Below are 26,199 nucleotides of genomic sequence, written 5' to 3' on the forward strand. Positions count from 1 at the left end.
ACTGCAGTATTATAGGAAAATGTGACGTAAGAGAGTATGGTGTCCCAGGTCCGATGGTCTGCGTCAATATACATGGAAATCATGTTGGCGATTGTCTTGTTTAGCCATTCGGCGAGTCCGTTCGTTTGAGGGTGGTAAGCGGCTGTTTGCGGAGACTTGTGCCGCTAAGGCACATAACCTCCTGCGTAAGGGCCAAGGTGAACGCCATTCCCGTCAGTTACAACGATGATGGGTGCACCGTGGCAAAGCGCAATGTTTTGAACGAAGAAGTTCACAATTTTGTCAGCGGTACCACGAGGGAGAGCTTTAGTCTCACAGTATCGGCTGAGGTAGTCGGTGGCGACCACAATGTAGCGGTTACTCAGCTAGGACTCCAGAAATGGGCCGAGTAAGTCTATGCCGACTTGGTGGAAGGGGACTTGTGGCGGATCAATAGGCTGCGGATCAATAGGCGGCGTCTTGCGACGTTAGCGCTCGCGGCAAGTTCTGCCGTAACGATGAATAACTGCAGCAATCCTGAGCCAGTAGTACTTTTGGCGTATCCGCGCCAAAGTGCGGGAAAAACTCAGGTGATCAGAAGACGGGTGATCATTGTACACCTGCAGGACTTCGTCGCGCAAGGCCGCAGGTGCGACGAGCAGATAGACAGCTTCCGTCGGGTTGTAGTTTGTCTTATACAGAATGCCATCGCATAACTAGAATAACGACAGTCCACGTAAGAAGATTTTGGGGGCGAATGCCCCTCGAATGCCCAAGGTATGGTAAGTCCCAGCTAAAACAGTTCGGCCGCAGTACGGCGCCACTGGATGTATCCGTACGGTGGCAATATGCCTATCAAAGGACATGGTACCAGATATTTTTGAGGTGAGTCCGCAATATTGTGGGTTGCAGTGCTCCAGACAGAGAAACATCGTCGGCATGGACCAGCACGAGGCTCGAGGAGATGCAAGCATGCCCTCTTCCCTCGCGCACATGCGCCGCTGATCAAAGGCCGGAGTGAACTTATCCTTGGAGAGAGCAAGTTTAAGGCATTCTTCTGAGGCAAGTACCTTCGTCTTAATACGTGAAAAGGAAGCGGAGTACAGCAGGGAAGGTGTGCTCCTTTGGCAAGATCACGAGAAAAAAGAAATGGCAGTGCTCTTCGAAACGAAGACTGCTCCTGCATCAAAACAGTTCGCAGTGCAGGCCTCCTCACTCTAAACACAAAGAATGCCGCATTGGCCGACAAACGGAAGCTCTGAGCCACAAATACCGGTAAGCACATATCAGAGCAGCAGCCAAGCAGTCAGAAATTCCTCATCAGAGACGGCACATTTGTGTGCCGAGCGCAGATTCGACGCATCGCCCCTAGGAAATGCGGCAGAATATGCGTGGCTTGAAGGCATCGTAAAGCCCTTTGATTCGCTTTCTACAAGTCTGGTACACTGCCACACTTCACAGCACTGCCAATGCCACAAGCTAATGGCAGAAATCTGCTTAGGGTGCAAGGAATGCTTGGCGTTGCTACTGCAGTTGAAAAGACACTGTCACTACTTTCCTCGGTATCACTCTCTCATGCACTTTTCGGCAACATTGAACTCACACAATTTTCCGCCAGCTTCAAACAAGATGGTGACCGATTTAAATTTTGCCGGGAATGGCCACTGACGTTCGGGAGACATGACTCGCCGCTCTGTTTCGAGAGTGGGAGAAGTTTCAATTTTACGACAAGGCGACAAAGCGCACAGTCAACACTGTGATGGTGCAGCGGGACTCAGTACTTATCTTCATACCAGTCTCATCTGGTAATCTTTTGTGCGGCTTTCTTGAAACAAAAAAAAGGACGTGTGAAAGCCGTTTGTTGAGGTACTTTAATTTGAAAAATTCTACCCATCTTTTCGTATACTGCAGCATTTGTTTCTCACGTCAGTTTTGCTTTTTCCTTTACAAGCCCACAAAGTCAACCTTCACGTTACAATCACATTTTTTTCCCTTGTTTCATAGCTGCAAAGTTGACCCTCGTGTTACAACCGTGGTCGCATTACATTCGGGTAAATACGGTAATGTGTACAGCAATGATTAGCTACCAACCTCACACGGCCGGGTTGTCGCTTCCGTCTTCACCACCACAGTGTCCTGCCCTGTCACTGCTGCAGCCGCCGGGGCGTCCTTGTTGGCCTCTGCCCCTTTGGAGGGGGAGGGGAGGTCAGTGACGCGCACCACAGGGCGGGTGGTGAGCGCCTGCCACAGGTCCAGCCCCCAGAGGCAGCGGCGCAGCTGGGCGCAGTGGCGCTCGTTCTCGCCATCCACCGTCTGCAGGTTGGCCAGGAAGTACTCGTCATTCTCGCGGTGCACCTCTGCCAGGAAGTTAGGGTCCAGCACGTGGCTCAGCAGCGTCTGCAGGTACACCTCAAACTTCTCTTCCAGGTTGTGCAGCTGCAGCGCAGCACCCCCACCCGCTGTGGACCTGGCTTCCGTGCCGCCATTCCTGCACACCATGCTGTATAATGTGACAACCCGCCGGGTGCCGCATTATACCATGCTGTATAATGTGACATATAATGTCACAACTATCACACATGCAGCACAGTACAACCGCTGTCTTGCCCCTCCTTCTCTTCTTCCCCGTCACACTCGTTCATAGTGAGGATGTCTACGCAAACGCTGCAGATTTGGGGGCATGTGCCATTAATAGCTCTTGCTGTAAAGAAGGCTGCAGTCTACTTTCATCTCAGCAGCATCAGAAGCCGAGATGGCATTCAGCATAATGGCACAGAGTGTGATGCATAGCAAGACTGAAAAGCACCTATGGGTGCCCACTGATTTTCCAATGGCCTGGTGCCTGTCTTCTTACGGGTGAAGTACCTAGGAAAACCGGTCTTTGAACCCACCTCAAGCAGGCCAAAATACCTTAGACATGGCAGTCTTTAGCCATGTTGCCCTTGCACCAATAACATTAAAGCATCATCATCATGACCAACTGCCATAGCTGCTTTCAGTGTAGATACAATAAGCCACACAACAACCAGGTGGACAGAGCACTGTGCTCACAACTGTGAAGCAGCTGGGAAACCTGAAGCTGAGGAAACTTTTTCCACTGAAGATTTTTCGAATATCTGAGCAAAGATCTTGGTGCTGTGCATGCATCACACGCCACGTGTTGCCGCCGGCGGACTAAAAGACACATACCGTATTTATTCGAATCTAGGCCGATAGTTTTTTCAAAAAAACGAGATGTAGAACTCTTATGTCGGCTTAGATTCGAGGATTTCGTTTCGAGGTTTCGTATTCGTAAAATACGAATAAATGTAGCACGCAGGTGGTGCCCCCACAAAACGCCAACGAAAGACAGCACTGTAGCCGTTGCTATCCGTAGCCGTTGCTATCCGTAGCCGATACTGATCAAAGCACACATGAGCACTGGCTGCCATTTTGGCCTTGTTCTGTTCTCGTGCGGTGGCGTGAGCACATTCGCAGCAGTGAAGTTTTCGTGCGTAGTTTTTATCACCAACACCATGGCACCAAACAGGCGGTGCCATTATAGTGCCGCCTTCAAGCGGAAAGTTATAGTCGCTGCAGAGCAGTCGTCAAATCTTCAAGCCGGGCGGGACTTCGGCGTGGATGAGAAGAATGTTCGCCGTTGGAGGGGGCAGCGTAACGAAATTTTTGCTTGCGCGGCAACGAGAACGGCTTTCACGGGCCCCAAGAAAGGCCGCCATCCAGAAGTGGAGGTAGCTCTGGCCGAGTTTGTGGAGACGCAGAGGTCAGCGGCACTTCCACTTCCAGTGACCACGGAAGTGCTGCACGCCAAAGCAAGAGAGCTGGCGAGAGAGCGAGGCGTCCCCCGGGAACTGTTCAAAGCCAGCCGGGGCTGGTTGCAGAAGTTCATGAAGCGCTTTGGCTTCAGCCTCCGACGTCGCACGTCCATTTGTCAAAAGCTGCCGGGCGACTTCGAAGAGCAGCTGATCTCATTTCAGCGATTCGTAATAAGGAAGAGGATGGAGCACGGCTACCCCGTAGGACAAATGGGAAACGCTGACCAGACGCCGGTATGGTTTGACATGCCAGTGGCGTGCACCGTGAACGAAAAAGGTGCCAAGGAAGTGAAAGTGCGCTCGGCCGGATACGAAAAGCAGCGCATGACTGTAATGCTGGCCTGCACGGCGGATGGCCACAAGCTGCCAGCGTATATAATTTTTAAGAGGAAGACTCTACCAGCTCGGGAAGTGTTTCCAAGAAATGTGATCGTCCGCGCCAACGAAATTGGATGGATGGCGAGCGATATGGTTGAGCAGTGGATCAGAATGGTTTGGCAGCGGCGTCCAGGGGCCCTCTTGGCCAAACGTTCCCTCCTCGTCCTGGACTTTTACCGTGGACACCTCACTGACGGCGTAAAAGCTGCGCTTTCCGAAGCCGGTACCGACGTCGCCATCATACCCGGCGGCATGACAGGCCAGCTGCAGCCTCTTGATGTGTGCCTCAATAAGCCTTTCAAGGATCAGCTGCGCAAGTACTACGTGGACTGGCTTAGTGAAGAGCGGCGCGAGCTTACACCAACAGGCCGAATAAAGCGCGCCTCACTGGGAGTTGTAGCCACTTGGATAGCTGCAGCCTGGGATGACATCCCAGAAAGCTTGGTTGCACGCTCATTCCGCAAGTGCTGCATCTCTAATGCACTTGATGGCAGTGAAGATAGTGCACTGTTCGAGGAGGCCAGCGATAAAGAAGTCAGCGATGATGATGACGAATGAGCGGGGGCTGATCCCGGGCTGGCGTTGCATATGTCTCCTCGCCCAACGCCGCCTCTCCTCCTCCTCTTCTCTCAAAGTTCCTTTGGCAGCTTTTTTTTTTCAACGGTCCCTCTCGGGGCCATCAATCACGCTTCGGCAGAGCATGCAGGCACGATGCTTCCCGCTGTGTCTCACTCGAGTTCCTCTCTCTACACCAAGTCGCCTATGCGCAGACACATGGTGCAGTCGTTTCGCGCCACGCACTTTCACGTGCGTGGCGACGTAAGAACAGTCGTGTCGCGTCATAAAAATAATTGTGATAATGAGGTATAAACAGTGTTGTTTTTTCGGCCGGCCTACAATCGAGGTAAGTTTTTTTTTTTTCTGTGGCCTTCAACTTTCGGGTCTCGGCTTAGAATCGTGGCCGGCCTAGATTCGAGTAAATACGGTAGGTGGAGCATGCTCGCACTCAATGACTTAGGGGAGCCGAATTTTCAACTTTGATAACGTTGAATTTTCAACTTCGATAACAATATTCATGAGTTGATAACAGCTACGCTGTGGAAGAGAGGCGCACGGCTACCTAGCTGGGCACCTTCAGAGTGCTTGGAGACTTAAAAATCAAGTTCGGAACAAAAGACAAACACACACACACACACAGCAGTCACTACAGAACACAGCAAGCGAGAAAGAGATGGTGAAAAAAAAGAAAACTATTTTGAAACTGGATAGCGTGACATTGCTTCATGCTTTCACTGTTCAGCTTACATTATGCACAGTGCCATATATGTTCCATTTGCAATTTTCATCTTAATACAAGGCCATTTTATTCACTGTTTTCATGTAACACATATTTTGACAAGCACCGCATGCTGACAGCTTTTTCTGGGGCACTTCTGTTAACACAAGCTACTCACAAGACAAACAAATTTTCTGGTCCCTTCAAGTTCGTCTTGAAGGGAGTCTGCTAATGCATACAGCACTGCACCAAATTTGATGACTTCTAAGCAACACACAGCAACCTTCACACGGCTAGAGAAGCCATGCCGCAGAGCCTCTCTGCCCCGAAGACAAGAGGAAGGATGACAAGCTCACTTTGCGAGGCTGGAGTTGGGGCTGGCGTGGATCTCGAGCACTTCGACAACGGTGGCCGACCGGCTGTTGGAGTGCACCCGCACTGAGATGTTGGCATACTTGGACTGCTCCAGCGGGTTCCACGCTGAGAAGGAGGAGCTGTTGCGGTAGAGCAGGTTCTTTTCGCCAGTCTCGATGACCTCGAAGCGCTGCAGCAGGGACCGCCCCTCAATGCGCCAGATGGGCGGCCGCGGGCGGTGCACGTCCGCCACCGCGATGATGTAGTCGCCTGGCTGCAACTCGGCCGGACCACTAGCCGAGCCTTCCTCCACCGTCGTCACCACCACGGGCACGGGCGTCCGCCACGCGTTGGCATTGGCCACGGGCCGGCGCGTGTAGTCCCGCTTGACCGCGGTGGGACCACTCTGCACGCCGCGTTGCCGGCACGGCTAGTCACACGCAAATGCAGAGTCAGCAGCCAATTCAAACCAACCAGAGAGAGTGGAATGCAACTCAAGATCCACCACACCATCTCAAGCTACTTCCCATGCAGGCAGACCGTGCAGTCACAAAACTTCCAGCTTCCCAAGACATAATTACACTAATTGCAAACTGCAAATAAAGGCATTCAGGGTGAAATTTTTGAGACAAAGACATTCAACATTAAATGACGGACATTAGTTTGTTTGCGCCCTATGCTATAGTATATATATATTGTCACGGGGCAGTGGCAAAACAAAGGGCAAGCAGGCAGGGGAACAAAAAGTTCAGAAAGTACGGTGTTCCGGGGCAAACTTGCCCCACAAAGAGAAAAAAAAACAGACTCAATAGCTACATTAATGTCATGCGCACTTTGATGCCACTGGAGCTGCAGTGCCCACAACACAAGCCACACGTCTATTACACACGACACAGAACATTCCAGATAACTGTTGTGCATCATAGCAAACATCTCTGGACATTGCAGAATTCCACGCATGCGATCATGATTCCTCACAAATAGACAAGATACATACACTGCTCAAACATGCACTAGTCTGACCTGTGTGACAAAGGAAGGTGATAAGACCGCACAAGCAATAAACACACCAGATGAAGAAAGAAGGTGAACTAAGCAGAACATAGTTGCAAAACTGCGTCGATAGTCAACACTTTTAATTTCAGTAACTTTTTCATTTTAAGCACACACCAACCCAATGCCAAAAAAAGCAAGTTTCTCAGCTGTCTCCAGGCACTTTATCATCAAATGCCTAGCAGAAGTAGCATTACAGCGGAACCTCACTGTTATGTTTGAGGGTGCTGCATTTTTCCAGCAGCTAGATTGTTGTGAGCCAGTCCTGCTGTAACTCCCTAGAAATCGATGCTGTAGCTCCCATACACACCCAAACAATACAAACTCAGCAGTTGCATCACAACTGTGGCAGCATTCCTGCATGGTGCGTTGCAATTTCACTTTGTACAGTGCTTTACCACATGCGGGTATTTTGGCAGCCTATGTTTAGCGTGCGCAGAATGACAACGGCATGCCTGCCAAAGCGAGACTCTCTACACACCATTGGCGACCGAGTGCGACCATGTTCGGTGGCTTCCAGTGTACTGCCCCACGCCAAAACCCGCACGCTAATGGGTGGCATGAATTTTGTTGGGGCTGTTGGTGCACTCCCCCGAACAGCTCTTCTCCTAAAGGTGCTTCCCCTGAAAGTGCTTCCATTAAAGAAGTTTCAACAATAACTTTTCGCAAGCAGAGCCGGGTCGGCTGCACAACCTTCAACACCTGCTGGCAGAGCTAACTATGTCAAGACTAAATCATGTGAGAAAGGGAACATGGGGCATCACTGGAGGTAGCCCTCAGTCTGGTGCACCACTGCTGCCATGTGGGGATATGAACGTTCGGCACCACTGTCATGCAGCAAAGCCTAGCCGACTAAAAACTAGCAGCGGCTCTTGTCTGGCCTGCTTTGCTTGTTTCGCTGCCGAAGGCATGAAAATCGTTTCTGTATCCCAGTGGCCACAATTATTTATAGAAGGAGTGGAATGGTTCTAAAGAATTTTGCTCGAGTTCACGACAGAAAAGTAGACAAATGGCAGCTGTTACAAGCAGTAGTTGCGATAAATTAGCTGCTATTAACTTCAGTTCAGAATAGAAAGAAAGGACAACTTCATGATGGGGACAGTTTTAAGCAAAGCCATTGCACTTCGCTGCAAAAACACTACATACCATATATACTCATGTAAGGGCTGCCCCCGTGTAAGGGCCGCACCCCTAACTACGCAGCCGAAAGTTTGAATATATATATATATATATATATATATATATATATATATATATATATACTTTCGTAGCCAAATGCCAAAATTTGTGCACAAGCAAAAGTTCCGCAAGTCGCTACTAGATGGCGCTAGCTGTTAAACATTAAAAACATGAATAGAGGCTCTTAATAGGGATTTGCACACAAACATCACCTTAACGAATATTCAGTTGGCCTTCATAGACTGAAGAGCTGAGTCAACTGTTTTGATTCACTCTAGCATAGAGTTCACATCACCCAGCAAAATGTTGCCAATCTCTACCTTGTCCATGTCCCTGGCGGCTAGACCTTTCCTTATAAGCTCTTGTGCACTCACAAGTAGAGCTTTGAGATGGACAGTCGAAGCACCACGAGTGAACCAAACAGTCGTGGATGTGGATGTGGCTGTGTCTACGCTGTGTCCTTTTTTGTAGCAACCGCCCAGTGTCGCTCAGTCGGTGATAACACTTGGTTAAATTTGGCGTTCTATACTTGCAATGAGAAATTATCATGTAAACTGCCATTTAGGCACAGCAGGCCAGATTGGCACAGAATGGCGCAGCACTTCCACCCCTGCTAGTTCCAAGGCATCATCCACAGAGCAGGACAGTGCTTTCGATGTGAAGCAGGTTGGGCCGCCTTACAACACCCAATGCGTGGTGCTACCAGTATGTCGGTTGGGGTTTCATCACTGGCGAAGATGCATCACTGCTTGGGTGTACATATATAGATTACGAATAAGCTTACCTATTGCCAGGTTTCGCATATCGGATTATTAATATATCAAACTATTTCACAATCGTCTTCAGAGTTTGATATATCCAGCGTCCAGCAAGTGAGCAAATATATGCCTCCCATCCGTTAAGTAATCCTCAGGAAAACCCTTTTAGAAATTTGTTTCTCTTATCCGACATCCAGAGTGGGTTTTCTGATGCAATTTTCTTCAAATACCCCAGCAGTCCACGACAGCACAGAGGTGCATCTATGGCGCAATATGGAACAGGAAAACATTGCAGTTACACAACTGGAGCCTCATTATCAGATTTCCTTAATGCCTTTGCAACTATTGGGCACAGGACCGACACTGACAGCAAGTGAGCCCAACCCTTCATTCAAAATTTTTCCTCCTTTGGTTCTACTGGTTCAGGCGGTACCAGCTCAAAGCGATATCCCCAAGAGTGAACACACAGAAGCAATATCCAATATTTTCCCACTACTTCTGCTGCCAGGCCAGCATTCTTTGTGGAGCAAATAGGAGAGGAACACATGCAGGAGAGAAAGGGTGGATGCTGACCTCTTCGCCATCACCAGGCAGCTCCACCTTGAGCTGGAGCGAATCTGGCGACGCATTGCCGCCCCCGAGGTCGATGCCTGAGGTATCCGACTTGCGCGCACCTCCGCGCCTCCCTTTCCCTGCCCCTCCTCCGGCTCCAGCCTCGCTGCTCTTCGCCCCATTAGGCTTCTTGGCTGCCGCTGCCGCCGCGCTCTTCCGCGCACCGGCTTTCGTCTTGGCCGCCTTCGCCGGCTTCCCGCGACGCGTCACCTTGGCCACGGGCTCTGCGCTGTCGTCGGCCGCAGCCGCCGAATCCGCATTGGCCCCGCCACTCTTGCTTGCCGCCGCGTCTGGCACCCACACCGGATCAGAATCGGAGTCATCGTGCTCCATCTCAGGCTCCGATGTGGAGAGCTCCTCCGCGTCGGACTTCTTGCGCTTCCAGCCGCCCCTGCGCTGTGGGGTGGCCGTCGACGCGTCCGCTTCCGCGGTGGGCGTGGCCCGCGTGCGGGGGCCCGCCTGCCGGGTGGTGCGTGTGGCCTGTCGCGGCGTACTGCTGCTCTCGGTCGCGCTTCCACGGGATGCCGACGACGCCACCTGCCAAACAACCACAGGCATCAATGAGTGGGCTCAATCAAACTGTCAAGCACTTGCTAAGGTGGGCAGTAACGCTAGGGTGGTCAGTAATGTGAAATTTCAGGCAGCTCTTCCACTCCGCCTGCCACTACTGGTAGGTGGTGTTACGCTGCCAGCCACCCTCCGGGACCTTCCGGTGGCGTTTCGCCCTTCTACTTGGACAACTGGTCACATGGGCAATGCCGACACCGACGACTATGATGCCGACGGCGACGCAGAACACAGAGCTGCGCTCTAAAATGCATAGACAGCACAGGGCTAGTGCCACAAGCCATGTACTTCAAAATAAGCATTAATCTCTGAGTACTACAAATAACAGAGATTCACAAAATGACAACAGGAAAGCACTCCACACGAAGTCTCAATGACACAATTCTCATGGGGTGACAAAAATATTCGTGACACCAAAAGCCCAATGAAAATATATACACTGAAACATGAGAAATGCATTCACAATAACTTATCCATGGCTGAAGAAGTGCCATCAGCGGAGAGTCAGGAAGAAGTAGAGACCTGAGCTGAGCTGTTTTCCAAATATAGTATACTCCCAATGTTTACAAAGCAGGAACCCTATGTGTGCGTGCACCCATTTGGGCTAGCGCAACTGAACTGGTGCTTCCACAATGTAGCCACTTTCTTCTGCATGGAAGGGGAAACAGCAGCAGGACTACAGTTAAACCTGGATGTAGAGAACCCTCATGTACTGAATTCCTCAATATTACAAAGTTTCTCAATTTCCCAATGCCCCCCACCGCCTATTGGAGTGCATGTAAGTGAGAACTGTATATAACGAAGGTGTTGCGGTAGTTGACTCTGATATAACTAGGGATTGGAGTTACCATTTTAAACTGAGAAAAAAAAAATACCGTATTTACATGATTGTAAGTCGACTCGAATGTAAGTTGAGCCCCCCACATCACATTTCTGAAAAAAAAAAAACTTGGAGGTCGTTTGTGCTCGGTCTTTAATAATGCAACGCGATAGCACTCTCCTGTGGTCTCCGCATTATAGCCAGCCGCTATTGGTTGCCGTGCGCAGGTGTGCCCATGGGCACATTCCACACTTGCGCCATAGTCCTCACTAGCGCTGCCACCGTGGTCGTTGCTGCGGTCCCACAGCTCGTAATTCTAACATCGTCGTGCATCGAAATCCCGCACTTTGCAGACAGCCACATCAAGACATCGCGTGGAACAGCTGAAAATTTTGCCTCGCTGCAGCTGCCACGCCTGTATCACCCGTTGTGAATGTCAAACTTGCGACCTGGCACGCAGTTCGTTTCTTCGGCGTAAAGAATGACAGCCATCTTGAATGTAGTCGTGAACGGGCGGAGGCCGTTTACCGGACCCGGAGCAAAAATGACGAAGCACTACATTAAAAACTTGTGCAACGCAGCCGGCAATAGTCAAATGCGTCAGAGGCAAAGAGAAACTATGCATGAGCGGCTTCGACTCTTCCGACGGCTACCGACACTCCCCGGCGCCGCTGCAGTTCTGAGTGGCGGTTCCGCCGCAACTGGAACAGTGGCCCTTTCATTAAATATCGATGCTTTCTTGAGCGCCGAGTGCAGGGTTGAAAGTAAACAAAAAAAAACTTGTACGATGCCTATTAAGAGAACGCGAATGCATTATCGGGCCGCCCTCTGCTTATCAGCAGACGCAATCTGCGGCCACGTGTGGGGAGTGGGCTGATGCCGATTTGCTGTTTATCGACAACCACCATCAGCCGCCTCGTGCGGGGTAGGGGATGCCGGTTCTGCACGCTGACATAGCAGGTGCTCAAGGCCAGCACTAAGAGCGATGCGACGGAGCCACGCAGCAAAAATGCAACCACGCTGTAGCATGCCTGACATCTCGTTTGTCTCGCCTTTATTTATGGTGCGATGCTTTGGTTTCAACTTTAAGTCGACTGCCCCACTTCGGATTTTCAAATTTTGACAAACAGGTCGACTTACAATCGTGTAAATACGGTAACAGTAAATATGTGCCACATTCAATTCCTGCATCTGGCTTTCAACTGAGAAATGTCAGTATATACTTCAGATGTGCACCATGGCTTATCAAATGTTGAGTGTAATGCCCTCGATCACAAGTGGGAATTAACAAAACGCTGAAGCCAAGAAAATATAATGGCATCGCTCAGTTACTAAGTAAAGTAAAAGCTCATTAATTAGATGTCCAAGGGACCGGGAAAAATGTTCGAATTATCTGAAAGTTGGAACTTATCGAATGACCCTGAAAAAAACTCAACGACTTCAGAGAGTAGCAAGCTACAAATACACGTGCACTTATCACAACAAGACAAAGCTACCGCATTTACTAACGTAATTTGCACCCACGCATAATTTGTGCGCCATAACTTTTTACCCAGATTTTTGAAAAAAAATACTTTCACTCGCATATTTTACGCTCCCTGCTGCACAAGCACACCGGCATGCACGTGGGTGCACGCAGGGCAGCCTTGAGGAGATCAGCGCGGCTGCGTCACCATATGTGGTTGCAAAATGTGAGTAAGTGGTGTAAAAAAAAAGTGTATGATTTGTTTGTGAATTGCTTCTGGTAAGAAAAAGTCAATTGTACGCCGTTCACCCAGCTCGCTTGCCCCAGCAGTCGCTTTCTAATATGAACGGCTGCGAGAGCACACTTCTGGTAACCTCCAGAGAGTACGTGGCGCCAGAATGCGAAACTACCAAACTGTTGGCTATTCTGTTTGCCACTACTCAGTCAGGCCACATGCGAGAGCACCATTTTATCACCTTGTATCTCCATTAGCCTCTACTGGCTTTGCAACTGCATCATTCCATGTTTATTGCTGTGAGCTGTGCAGCGCCACCCTGCAATCACGTGGAACTACATAACATGGGTCTGAAGCGCGGGAAGGTGGGCATGGGTGTGTACATAAGTGGGTGGGTGGGTGGGTGGATCTTCTATACTTTGAGTAGTGGGGCCTACTGCAAACATTTACAATGCTGTCTTCCATACATTTATTTTTTATTTTAGTTTCAGTTCTGCATTGTCCTTTTGAGTTTCATGAAAACTGTATGTAACGAAAACTTGTAACAAAAAATTGCAAGCTTTTACCACTGCAATTGTTATTATCATCATCATCAACAACAACAACAACAGCCTGCTGACTACGCCCTCAGCAGGACAAGGGCCTTTCCTGTATCTCCCTATTTAACCCTCACCTGTGACAGTGGCAGTCACTATCCCCGCAAACTTCTCGTCCACCCACCTATCTTTCCGCTGCACCCTGCTATGCTTGCCTTCTCTTGGAATCTAGTCTGTTGCTCTTAAGGACCATCTTGCCTTCGCATTACATGCCCTGCCCCAGCCCATTTCGTCCTCTTGATCTTGACTAGGATGTTATATCGAGATTTAACTGCATATAATAAGAGACCTGGAGTGTTGCCCCACCATTAGTGTGCAGCTAAGACACGAAATAAGCGTGACCCAAGCACATACGGGATGGCAGGCATATTGATGGGGGCAGCACGAGACCACAGATTTTGTCACAAGTAGACTACCAGCTGTGGTCTACAAACTATCAGTTTCGGCTTAGTCAGTGCGGCTCATAGAAAGGTGAAAGCCACAGAGCAAGCTCGGAGCCCAAGCATTGAAGTAAGAAGTGTTGCGGTTCTCAAGTATAGCAGTATTTTAGTGATACAATCGTAGCTGATAAGAATGTCAGTATGATATGAATTCATAAATTCCCTAGCCGAACTGTGTTGTGCCTAGTAAGCTAAATTTCAGTTCTTCCAAATACAGTCCTGCATTACTACAGTTGATACGAATGCACCAGCAGCAACTACCAGCAGTAACGTGGTGAGGTAGCAGCATATGTTCGGATTTTGGTATACAGTGGCCGACGGGTAATTCAGACTCTAGTAATTCGGACTTCTGGGATATTTCGGACTTCGATGAGGCACCGTCAGTCACCCCATAGAAGCGCATACATATTCACGATGGATATTTGAGACTTTAAAAGTTCGAAAGTTTGATTTTTCGGACTAATTTCAGTCGCCAGCGGGCCAAATCGGCCATCTTATCGGCTTTTCGCAGGTGCAAAAGGCACCATCTTGGATTGAGGTGGATTTACTCCGCAGTTGGATTGGCTTGACATACTTTAGGTACCTCATTTTTGCCAGTAGAGGTCCCTGCAATCTCTGACACTTCGAGGTGGCAGTCGTATTGTTATCGCCGTCAACTTGCTTTTGTCGCCAACATTGTCGCGGGCAGTTATCGCTTGTCTCACACGTTGAAAATTGGTTGTTGGGGCTCAGTGGACACCTGAATCGCGTATTAAGGGAAGGGATAAACGAGGGACCGAGAGAAGAAAGTTAGAAAGAGGTGCCGTAGTGGAGAGCTCCAGAATAATTTCAACCACCAGGAGATCTTTACGTGCACTGACATCGCCCAGCCCACGGGTGCCTTTGCGTTTCGCCTCCATCGAAACGCAGAAACGCCTCCATCAAAACGCGGCTGCAGCGGTCTGGTTGGAACCCGGGTATTCCGGATCACTAGCTCAGCTCCCTAATCACTTAGCCACCGCGGCGGGTCTCATACGTTAGTCATTCACCGTTTCGTCACTTGGGCTTCTCTGACCGCGTCTTCACAAAGTTACATCCGTTCAACGTTTTGTGATTGCATCCGGCGGTTTCACCGCTTTGAACAAAAAGTGCCTTGTCTTTGCGTGTGTTTGACAAGCGGTGTGGTGGACACTCGGGTTGTGGACATGGCCCCGCCAGTGCCGCCGGGTCTGTCAAAGAAGCGTGGGAAGTATTCAACTAAACGCCGTGACCTTGCTGTCTAGCGTATACAGTGAAAGCACAACATTGGCGAAAATACATGCACAGATCGTCACCAGCAAGAGGAATTTGCCGCAACGTAAAATCAGTGACTTTTTTAAGCCAATTTCATCTCAATAAACTGATTTTTTTTTGCACTTCCCGAATTTTTTGGACTGTTCGATTATTCGGACCATTTTTCGGGTCCCTTCGAGTCCGAAAAATTGGTCGGCGACTGTACTGTTTCTGGCAGCTGGTCGCTATGGACCATAAATTAATTTGCACGAATGCATTTCCCATGCTTAAAGAAAGGATTTCCATTCTTTGATTATACAAATTTTGGGCTACACAAATATGTTTAATTACCCCATGAGACTTGCAGGAATTGTATCACAGATACAAATTTCTTGTTTTCCAGCACATCACTGTTCTTGTTGTTGTTTTCCCCACATATGTAAAAAAAATGATGTTCGATTTGTGTAGTTAGGTCAAACGAAAACTAGGTCCAGCAGCACTTTCGTTTTCACTTCGGTTTCGGTGTTCGGATTCATTGTTCATGCATGGAAGTTGTTCAGATAGCAGTAATGGGTCAATGCCCACACATGCGGAAGTGGTCATTCTCTACTTTACATTTATAGGTCCCTGAGCTCTTCATACCACTCAAGGCGCATTGGTGCAGCAGTTAAGCGATGTGCCACTGCCCTGCGAAGGCAGGTGCTGCCACCAGTTGGGGCTTGTGCGACCCAGATTGCTCTTCCCAAGCAACCTCCACCTGCCACAGTGGTCAGTTTGCTCACAATCTGGTGTGCAGGTTGCGAAGTGTGTATACATCAGCTTATGAAGACCGGACTGGAGACCGCACAAACTGACTGACAGACAACAGCTTTTCGGCTGAAGGAAGCATTAGTGTTGGCACACTAATAAAACACCACATATTTCTCAACTGCAATTCAACTGCTGCGTCATGTATGTGACTCCCTCCTGTGTCTAGTGCAGTTTTTCCCACACATTAAGCCCCCCAGGCTCACACAATGTCGCACACAGTAGGGTAGCATTGCACTGACCTGTCGAGCCGAGGTCCTCCGTGTCACCACGCCCCCCAGGGGCTGGACGGGTTTGCGCGTGCGGCGCCCAGCTGCCTGCGCCGGCGTGGTCTGCAGGTCGGCAGCTGCCATGGCATCCGGTGCCGCCTCCGTATCACCTGCCGCCGTTTCTTCCTCTTCCGGTTCTGCTTACCACCACACAGACAGAGAGAGAGAGAGAGAAATGGTCAAATGAAGTAAGCTGTAAACTGCACCAGCAAGAGACAATAATGTGCACATGTTGCAACATCTGTCACCCCTACCCACTCTCTACAAACTCCCTTATAGAGCATAGAGCAACACAGAACGACCACACACAATGCCCTAAGTATCGCAACAGGACTTCCAGTCAAGCAGCATCCCCTAGCAGCAGAAATGCTGCATTCATTGAGAACGTATAACAACGCTATTAAAAGAAGTCAATCACGCTAGTGCAGTCATGCAGCGGGTTAGAGCCAAGTTTTCAGACATATAAGAAGAGAGTGTGAATATTTCTGCTGTAATCAACTTTTTTTTCGTTACGTATGAAGACCTTTTTAACAGCATCTAAATTATTCACAATCTCCCCTGGATGCATATCATGTTTACGTTAGATACACTCGAACCCAAATAAGTAAAATACGAAGGGGATCGTGAAATAGTTTGGTATATCAATAATTAGAAGTATGGAAATGGCAATAACCTAGAAGCAAGAATACATTGCACCCACGCTAGTGGCATGCTTCTTGCGGCAATGTGCCGCCCGCTGGTGTGGTGGCAGTGTACCACTCGCTAGGTTTTGCTCGGCTTAATTAACCTCCTTTGCACCAAAGCCGCAGCGGACGATGCTCTAGAACTAGCCACTGCTTATCATAGGATGTCTAATCCGGTTACCAGTAAACTACAAACGGAACAATCATTCATTAAAATTAAGAAGGTACAGTCAGTTTCCACCCAAGGGCCGCCGCCAAGTTTTACGTGGGTTGGCTTTACCGCATGAGAGTGATGTGGAGTGGAAAATGAATACAAAAGACCATAGGCCACTTTCAAGGCCACCCCAACACGTCAACACGTTTCCGAGTGCAAAAAGTGATCGAAGAGCACCGCTAGGTGGACTGCGGCAAGCCATTGCATATATTGAACGACCATTGTTACATGCATTAAATGACCTGCAAAATTAGAGTTCAACATACTGTGCAAATTTTCTTATTCTTTTACATAGGATTTTCAAGGAGGGGATCATCTATGTTCGATTAGCCAAAAAATCTGATCAGAACTGTTACGGATAATCACTGTAGGAGAAGAGGATGATGTAGTGGCCTAGTGGGCTACCTAACTATGTCCAGCTCCAAGGCTCTCGTGCATTCAAAATCATCGCTGTGACACTGAATGGATTGTTTCACAGTGTATGTAAGCTGGCAGGTCTTGCACAAATGCTGAGGTGCTGCGTAGGTGATTGGTAATGTACTCGACGAAATAAATGTAATAGATGAGTTAAAAGGAGCTGATGTGGTTCACTGTTTTTAAGTGGAAAAATAAGATGTTTCACATCGTCCACAAAGTATATAAACACCTTTTCCTACAAAATAAGACCAAAAAAAAGACTGAGTTATGGAAATTTTAGCTGAATAACCCAATTTTTACGCATATTTGAGCTCAAAAATGTTTGCCCAAATTTTAACCTCCATGAATTTTTTATAAAAACCAAACCTGAAAACAGAGGGCACCAATATACAGTATACCAACAAACAAATTGGTCACCGACTGTTGGTAACCAGACAGGCAACACACGGTGCATGTCACATGATGAAACATCAACTGCAGATGCTGAGGTTTTCATCTTCAAAGCAAGACGGCAAGGCGAACTGCAGTAATAATTAGTACAAAAGTGAAGTGCTTTGCTGGATGTCAAAGCCCAATCAGGGGGAGGAAAGCACGAGCAACTTCAGTCCCAGCTAATTGGAGAAACCTCCACTGAAGGCGTAACTGCGCCCCTGCCAACTGAAGAAACTGAAGAAAGAAACGCAACTGAAGAAAGAATTGGCTCTATTGTCTGTAGTAAGAACAAAATCTAACCGCAAGAATTTCTGAAAGGAGATAAGATCTCTCTCTCTCTCTCTCCCTTTTGAATTTCTGACCCGCACCGCCGTTGTAACTGCCCTATCATTTGCGTTATTATCTCGGGCGCTGCTGCCTGCTTTGCGGTGCCAGTCACAGTCACTTTGGCGTCGTGTTTGTTCATGTGTTAGTGATGTCGGTGCTGCAATAGTAGCAGTGCTGCTTGGATTGGTACTAGAGACCTACGAAATTGCAAAGAGTGCAGTAAGACCCACATGGATATGATGGGAACTGCAACTTGCGCTTGCTTTCTCGGGTGTCACCACTCATTCCAGGGCTGGGGTAGTCCCAGCTATTGACAAAGCATTCATCTTGTTTGGTCCACAGAACATTCAGCACAATGTGGAAATTGATTATGCAACTGTATGTTAACTGAATTGAATTCTATTGGTGTCACATATATAAGCTGCACAGTGAAGGCCATAATAGCATGGTAGTGGTTTGCTTTAACGCGTTTACATAAATACGAAGCAATTTTAGTTAGGTGGGCGGATGAGATTAAGAAGTTTGCGGGGATTCAGTGGCTGCAGCTTTAATTGGAGACATGGGAGAGGCCTTTGCCCTGCAGTGGTCGTAGTCAGGCTCATGACGATTGTAAGGTACATACATCATGCATGCATTCAATTGTGTGCACTCACTGTGCACAGAACAATCCTTCTGTATTGTGTGAACAGTATGAACGGAATGATTTCACATGTATTGCGTGAATGATGCACTGACAGTGTAGGCTGCGCTGTTTGAGATAAACTGAACACCTCTGGCACATGTACGCACATTAGCCTTATTGTACGGAATGCTGTAACATAGATATATACAGTAATACAGGGAGCTTCTTGAAGCGTCACTAATTCATAAGTTGAGAAGCGATAAGAGCATCAGTGACACATATCGGTTGTTTTGCTCAAGAAAGAATTTAAGTTGCTAAATGCTGAGTAATCTCTTCGGTGTGGCCGTTTGAAGGTACAGGAGGTGCTTCCCATTTTTTCTATGTTCCTTTGATCACTTTTAGCCCGCAAGTTATCTTAGTTCAGTTTATCATGACATCTAGCCCCTCCTCAAATCCGTGGATAGCTGGGCATGCGCGTTTCATTCCTCAAGCACATCATTTTGCTTTCAAATCTTTCAGTTGCAAGTTAGCGCTCGTCCTATGTCCTTCTCGTGTCCTTGTTTCGCTTGCGCTAAGTCCCCCCATCGAAATCAAAACATAGAGTGTATTTTGAGAAATATGTCTTTTAGGTCGGAAGTAATGGGAAGGATATATGTCAATAAAACCATGAAAAATATGTTCTCTCTTCTCCCTACATTGGCCCAGTGCTGCAGTGACCATTGTTGACCAGCAGTGACCAATTTTAACATGCCACAACAGCAAAGAAATGGTATACGAAAACCCAAGTCAAGCGCGGCATGCGGCCACACGCAGAGCAGCCGGACAACGATACATCCACCACCTCCCCTAACGGGCCCAATTTTAGACCAGTCCGCGTACGAAACAGATGCCATTGAGAACCCCCCGCGCCCACGTGTTTTGGTCATCCGTTTCCATGGAGATTAATATGCTGCTGCCCTCTATGAATGTAACTAAAGGAAGAATTGGCACTAGCGGCTGTAATACATGGACATCGCAGCTTTCATGAGAGCACTCACAGCCATGGCCCAATGTGTAGACACTGTGACTCATGATCTCACACTGGATGAAAACACATCGAAATGAAAGAGACTGAAAAAAACATGGCCTGCTACTAGTGTACACAGCTAAACATGAACTGATGATGATGATGCTAGGCTTTTATGGCGCAAGGGCATCTAAGTCCAAAGAGCGCCAAAGACGAGGTTTTTGGTCGACTCAGGCACTAAACATGAACTGCCATTTCAACCACCTAACAAGTCACCTTGGTCAGAGCTCATCTGAAGGTACGTACTCTTTCTCTCTCATGCCCTTTCCTATCGAACACTTATGAATGACTGGAGTCGCCTCTCTGCTCCCATCACCAAAACCTATGACCCGTGGGAAGCTTTGAAAAACCTGCTAATCAATAAGGCTACACACACCACACTCCCCTGTAGGATCTCCAGGTGATCAATGGTATTGAAGTCAATAGCTGACGCTCCTGTAGACAGTGTCTTCTGAAGAAACAGCAACTCTGAACAAGGACCAAAAAGAGAAATGGCTTGTTCTATATCCTAAACAGCTGACCGTGCAGGAATCATGGCTAGGGTGGCAAACACCATTCCTGCTCCAATACATTGAGGCAGCTCATACATTCCACAAGTACCGTTGCGTTTTCTGGAAGATGTACACTACAACATGTGATCAGGAGCCCTCACTAATATCAGTACTATATGAATGAAATAGAAAAAGAGGTCAGAACTACACATGGAATGAGGCATGGAATGATAGGAGAGTGTGCGAACGTTTCAAATGCCAAGGCAGGTGGCATAATAGCTGAAGAACTGCAGGCACGGAATCAAATCCAAATAACACCTCACCAAAGTTTCCATGAGAACAGCAGGCTGAACAAAGGAATTAAAAACAGCCACATCCCTGCAGTTACTGCTCAGACAGCTCCTGCAATTATTTTTCTTCACAATGGCTACTTCAGAAGGTGCACGTTGAGGATCAAAGAATACCTTGAGGTGAGTACATACTAAATCACTCAGGGCCAGAATCGGGCTGGGAGAATTCAACCGAGACTAACAGCTTAAAACAATACAGACCAATTTTTATACACGCAGAAATGAGGCAAAGTCTAATTACGCCATCTAAATATTCATGCCACCACTGTACAATATATATGATGCGTAACTTTGTTGAACTGATGCTACTTGCAACATTTAGTAAAAACATTACTCCCCATTTTAATACAAAACAGCTCACAGTACTCAACAAACCTGACGTTCATCCCTGTGTTTGAATAAAGTAAATGTGAGGAAGTGACAACCGAAAAATGTGTTCAAATGATGTGAAAAATGTGAAAACGTTATTTGTGTGCCATGTAGCATCAAGTATGACGCCTTCGTAGCAATCCTTTTTTCACAGGCAAGGCCAAAAAGCAGTATCCAGTTAATTTCACTAAACCGTTACAACAAGAATTTCAAAAACCGACTCCACCTGTCAGCTCGCCTAAGCAACGGCTTCAAAGGACTCCAAACAAAGGGCTAACACCTGTTCTACGTTCAAAAAGAAGAAAAAAAACAAAGAAACCATTTCTGGTTATTCGCTGTCTTCCAACAATATGAATGCACGGCTGCACGAGCCTTTACGAGAGCGCACACTTGTTGACACGTGCATCTCTAACCGACTATTGGGCACCTCCTGCCCTTCGTCACTCGGCGCGAGGCTGAAAATTCAAAGCGAACAACGGTGCAGACGCATAACGACACCTTTTATCGGCAGTCGTTCACAAACTAGTCGCACAGCTGCACGCGGCGCAAGACTTCCGCGAAACTTGACGCGGCGCGATTGAAAACAACGAGGACTGGCTCCGGCCTTTCGCGGCGGTCGAAAGTCGCTCCCGATCCGCGAATATCGCGAATGCAGTATATACCTCGTCTCGCGCCTCTGTCTGTGTGTGCTCGAGGGCAAGTGAGTACGAAAAAAGAAAAAAAAAACGGGTACAGCTTTGGCTCGACACCGACCGACTGCAGAAAGCGCTCGCACAGACAAAAAGCAAACAAGCAAAAAAACGGAAACTTTGCCCCAGAAGCGCCGCCGCTTCAAACGCGATAGCTCCGCAGTTAATGCGGCTGCGCCTGCTTCGCGCGCTCGGGATTCGGATCGGAAGCTTATCGGCAGATTACGAGCCACGCACAGTTTACACGGCCGCCTCGAAACAAAGCAAGGAAACACTGGCCAATACACGCTACTCGAGCAGCGGCGCGGCGCACTGGCGGCACACGCATCGACGGCGAAGCCGCGACACGCACGCACTGGACAACGTTCGCGCGCGGACATCCGACGGCAGGACGGGAACCACGTTGCCGCCGCGTCTGGCGATCGCGCTCGACGCGGCCGTGCCTTCCCACGCGCAGGCTGGAAAAGGCTGCGATCTGCGCTCACCTCGTCTGACAGAGACGGCGTCCGCCATGTTTACAAGCAGCAGGGCGGGCGGCGAAGCTGTGCCAGCGCCGTCTGCGGCGGCTCTCCGGGACTCGTCGCGGCAGTCCAATGCGGGCGCGCCGGGTCCTCAGGCCGGCGCCGCAGCGGGTCGGGCTGCTGCCATGGTGGACACGAGCGACAACGGACCCAGTTGCGCGGAAGCGTCGTAAAATCAAAACCCGGCCGCCAAGCGATCAGCTTCATGGATGCATACGATTACATGGCTGCGAAGTGCGGACCTAGGGAATGAAGCAGCGCGAAAGCCCCCTTTTTCGGTTCCCTAGTTGATTGATGATGATGATGATTACTGTATGGTACGTTGGTCGATTAATAACCACTGTTTTGAGCTTCGTGTCACTTGCTTATTCTTTTCTTGACGCTCAGCACGTGATTTGTGACGAGCTACTCGACGTAGAAGCTTCACATGCGTCAAGGAATGCATTAAATACAGTGCGGAAATCTCGGACGCCATTACAAACCGTTGCGAGGACGCAATGACCGTTGCGTGTGGTCACGTGTACAGTTCTTTCGACGGCGCGGGTGATTTGAGTACGCTTTTCTTCAGGCTCCAAACTTTGTATGGAAACACGCGTTCATTTTAAGGCGAAAGCCTTCCTTGGCTCATGAGTGTGCGCAATACCTGTCCGCAGGAAGCGTGTACAAGTGTCCTCTCCACCTGTCAATCAAACTAAACGAAAAAATAAATAGAAAGTAAAATATAATAAATGAGAAATTCAAAGAAACAAAAGAAAAAAATATAAAATAAAAGAATACTAAAAATGAATATCAAAGAGTAATGAAAAAATGGAGGTAGAAAGAGAGGGCACGGAAAGGCTTTCGCATTTCCTCTTGTAAGCAGGTTTGTGTGCAAATGAATTTTTAGACAAACCCGAGTGCGATAGTAACGTGCGGAAAACTGATCGAGTATAACGGGCACACTACAAGTGCCCGTGCGACTCTACAGCAAAACCCGGTGCTGGTGATGCTGGCCTGCGTGCAGAAAACCGTTTCCCAGCATTATTGTGATTAACGCCAGGTCAAGGGCGGATTTAATGGTGCAGGAGAGGGTGGTCGTCCCCAAGCGCGGAATTTCAGAGAGTATAACCATGCTGAACTTTATTTTTCGACTATAAAAAGGCCTAAGAAATACATGGTTCAAATGGGAACACCCCCGAAACCTCTTTCTCCGACAGTAACCCATAAATACGCGCCTGCGCCAGGTTCAGTTAACAAGGAAATGCAATTCGATCGCGCTCAGACCACCACTTTGTATTGCCTGATGTAAAGGCACAGTTCGGAAGAACGTGCTGTGAAAGATACGTTATAAAACTCCTGGAGGTGGTCGAAACTTATCCGGAACCCCAATACGGCGCCTCTTTCTCGGTTACTTAACTTTTATAGTTCGATCCTTTTCCCTCTATTCACTCACGGCGCCTCTTGATGGGGTACGAGGCCGCTGCATTCCCCTCTCCCAAGCCCTTTCAGTGGGAAAACAGCATTGACCTCCATTCTGCTAACGAATAGAGCTCGACAAAGGCTTGGCTTAAACAGAATAGTCTCTTCCAAGAGCTGTCCATAACTCCGTCTCTAAACATATATCTATATAGTATATAGTATATATCTATACAGTATTGTGCGTTTTTATCGCTGACACTTTCAAAAATTTCCCCGCCTCAACCGCTGGCTCGTTTGCGGTGAAACTGCACACAGAGCTTGCGTATTATGGTAACTTTTGTATCGTATGAAGTTTGACAATGGTACTTACTTAGTTCAGGCGCACATGATGTGAAAACGTAAGCGTCTACGAGAGATCGGCGAGCCAAAACCCGCAGACGACGCTTTTTCGCTGAGAACCGGCAGTGGCGCCATCTGTTTTCGGCAGCGGAAAGCGTCACGACTAGGCCGCCGAGGCGAGCGTTGCAAGGAGCGCGGGCCCTTTGAATATGGCGTTCGGCATTTGCTTCTATTATCAAATTAGAGCACTGAAAAACAAACCAATTCCGATGCTTTCAGAGAGTCCCGAAAGCAGACGAAATGAGCTGAATTGGATAAGCCACTCGGCAGAAGAAGAGATCAAACAATATTCTTATTAAGGTAAAGCCTCTTTAAATCAGTTGTTTTGATATTTTTCCGCTCAATTAGCCGAAAATGTTGTAAGCGCTTCAGTTGAAGCAGACGCAAATGCCGAACGGCATATTCAAAGGGTGCCCCGCCGCGGTGGCTCAGTGGTTAGGGCGCTCGACTACTGATCCAGAGTTCCCGGGTTCGAACCCGACCGCGGCGGCTGCGTTTTTATGGAGGAAAAACGTTAAGGCGCCCGTGTGCTATGCGATGTCAGTGCACGTTAAAGATCCCCAGGTGGTCGAAATTATTCCGGAGCCCTCCACTACGGCACCTATTTCTCTCTTTCTTCTTTGACTCCCTCCTTTATCCCTTCCCTTACGGCGCGGTTCAGGTGTCCAACGATATACGAGACAGATACTGCGCCATTTCCTTTCCCCCCAAAAACAATTATATTATATATATTCAAAGGGCCCGCGCTCCTTGCAACGCTCGCCTCGGCGGCCTAGTCGGGACGCTTTCCGCTTCCGAAAACAGATGGCGCCACTGCCAATTTTCAGCGAAAAAAAACGTCGGCTGCGGGTTTTGGTTCGCCGATCTCTACGTAGACGATTACGTTTTCGCATCATGCACGGTTCAACTAAGTAAGTACCGTTGTCAAGCTTTCTACGATACAAAAGTTACCATAATACGCAAGCTTTGTGTTCAGTTTCACCGCAAATGAGCCAGCGGTTGAGGCGGGGAAATTTTTGAAATTCTTCACGATAAAAACCCACAATACAGTATTGTGCGTTTTTATCGCTGACACTTACTTAGTTGAACCGTGCATGATGCGAAAACGTAATCGTCTACGTAGAGATCAACGAACCAAAGCCCGCAGACGACGTTTTTTCGCTGAATGGCGGCAGTGGCGCCAGCTGTTTTCGGCAGTCTAAAACGTAGACAAGGCCGCCGAGGCGAGCGTTGCAAGAAGCGCGGGTCCTTTGAATATGCCGTTTCGGCCGTTTCGTCTGCTTCAACTGAAGCGCTTACAACATTTTCGGCTAATTGAGCGGAAAAAAATATCAGAACTTACCTTTCAAAGAATATTGTTTGCAATGCTCGTCTCGGCTGTCGTGACGCTTTCCACTGCCGAAAACAGATGGCGCCACTGCCGCCCTTCAGCGAAAAAACGTCATTTGCGGGTTTTGGTTGCCCCGCCGCGGTGGCTCAGTGGTTAGGGCGCTCGACTACTGATCCGGAGTTCCCGGGTTCGAACCCGACCGCGGCGGCTGCGTTTTTATGGAGGAAAAACGCTAAGGCGCCCGTGTGCTGTGCGATGTCAGTGCACGTTAAAGATCCCCAGGTGGTCGAAATTATTCCGGAGCCCTCCACTACGGACCTATTTGTTCCTCTCTTCTTTCACTCCCTCCTTTATCCCTTCCCTTACGGCGCGGTTCAGGTGTCCAACGATATATGAGACAGATACTGCGCCATTTCCTTTCCACCAAAAACCAATTATTATTATTATTATTATTGTTTTGGTTCGGTGGTCTCTACGTAGACGATTACGTTTTCGCATCATGCACGGCTCAACTCAGTAAGTACCGTTGTCAAACTTGCTACGATACAAAAGTTACCATAATACGCAAGCTCTGTGTGCAGTTTCACCGCAAATGAGCCAGCGGTTGAGGCGGGGAAATTTTTGAAAGTCTTCACTATAAAAACGCACAATACTGTATAGTCACGCTGCGCGTCAGCGCGGGCGTAGCGAAAGCTAAATCGAAGCAACTTCAAGCGCTTTTGGTTTTACCGGTGATAACATTTCGAGAAATTAACTCTATTGAAGTGCGAGACCTTCTCGTTGAAAGGCGTCGCCGAAAACTCCGGGGCTAACCATGCTGGCTCATGAGAATGGCGTCCGAATGAGCCCGGGCTATAGTGCCTAGAATATATACCCGGGCCGCGTGGAGGAGCAAGAGGGCACTCGGTAGGGTGCGCCACCTGTAGTCACGCTATGCAGGCAGGCTCGGAAATGCCGGAGGAATGGCACAGCAATCGATCTGTCAGTTCGCACTAGGGACAGTTCGTTATTCGCGGCGCAGATCAAATTTCTCGTCT

General features: G+C 48.5%; 1 protein-coding gene across 4 annotated transcripts in view; it reads right to left on the reverse strand.

Annotated features, from left to right (window-relative positions):
* LOC144128225 (uncharacterized) overlaps positions 1-22,286 on the reverse strand; it is a 46,367-nt gene extending 24,081 nt beyond the window's left edge. Inside the window, exons 1-5 of one of the 4 annotated variants that reach the window (XM_077661452.1) lie at positions 22,000-22,286; positions 15,828-15,991; positions 9,366-9,941; positions 5,805-6,232; positions 2,071-2,479 (exon numbers count right to left, since the gene is read on the reverse strand). In XM_077661452.1, coding sequence (XP_077517578.1) covers positions 2,071-2,479; positions 5,805-6,232; positions 9,366-9,941; positions 15,828-15,991; positions 22,000-22,027 — 1,605 coding nt within the window. In that variant the 5' untranslated portion in view covers positions 22,028-22,286. The remainder of the gene's footprint in view (positions 1-2,070; positions 2,480-5,804; positions 6,233-9,365; positions 9,942-15,827; positions 15,992-21,999) is intronic. The other 3 variants (XM_077661453.1, XM_077661455.1, XM_077661454.1) reach the window with 3 other exon arrangements.
* Between the last annotated feature and the right edge of the window lie 3,913 nt (positions 22,287-26,199).

The sequence above is a fragment of the Amblyomma americanum genome, chromosome 4 (assembly GCF_052857255.1).
Source record: "Amblyomma americanum isolate KBUSLIRL-KWMA chromosome 4, ASM5285725v1, whole genome shotgun sequence".
NCBI lineage: Eukaryota > Metazoa > Arthropoda > Arachnida > Ixodida > Ixodidae > Amblyomma > Amblyomma americanum.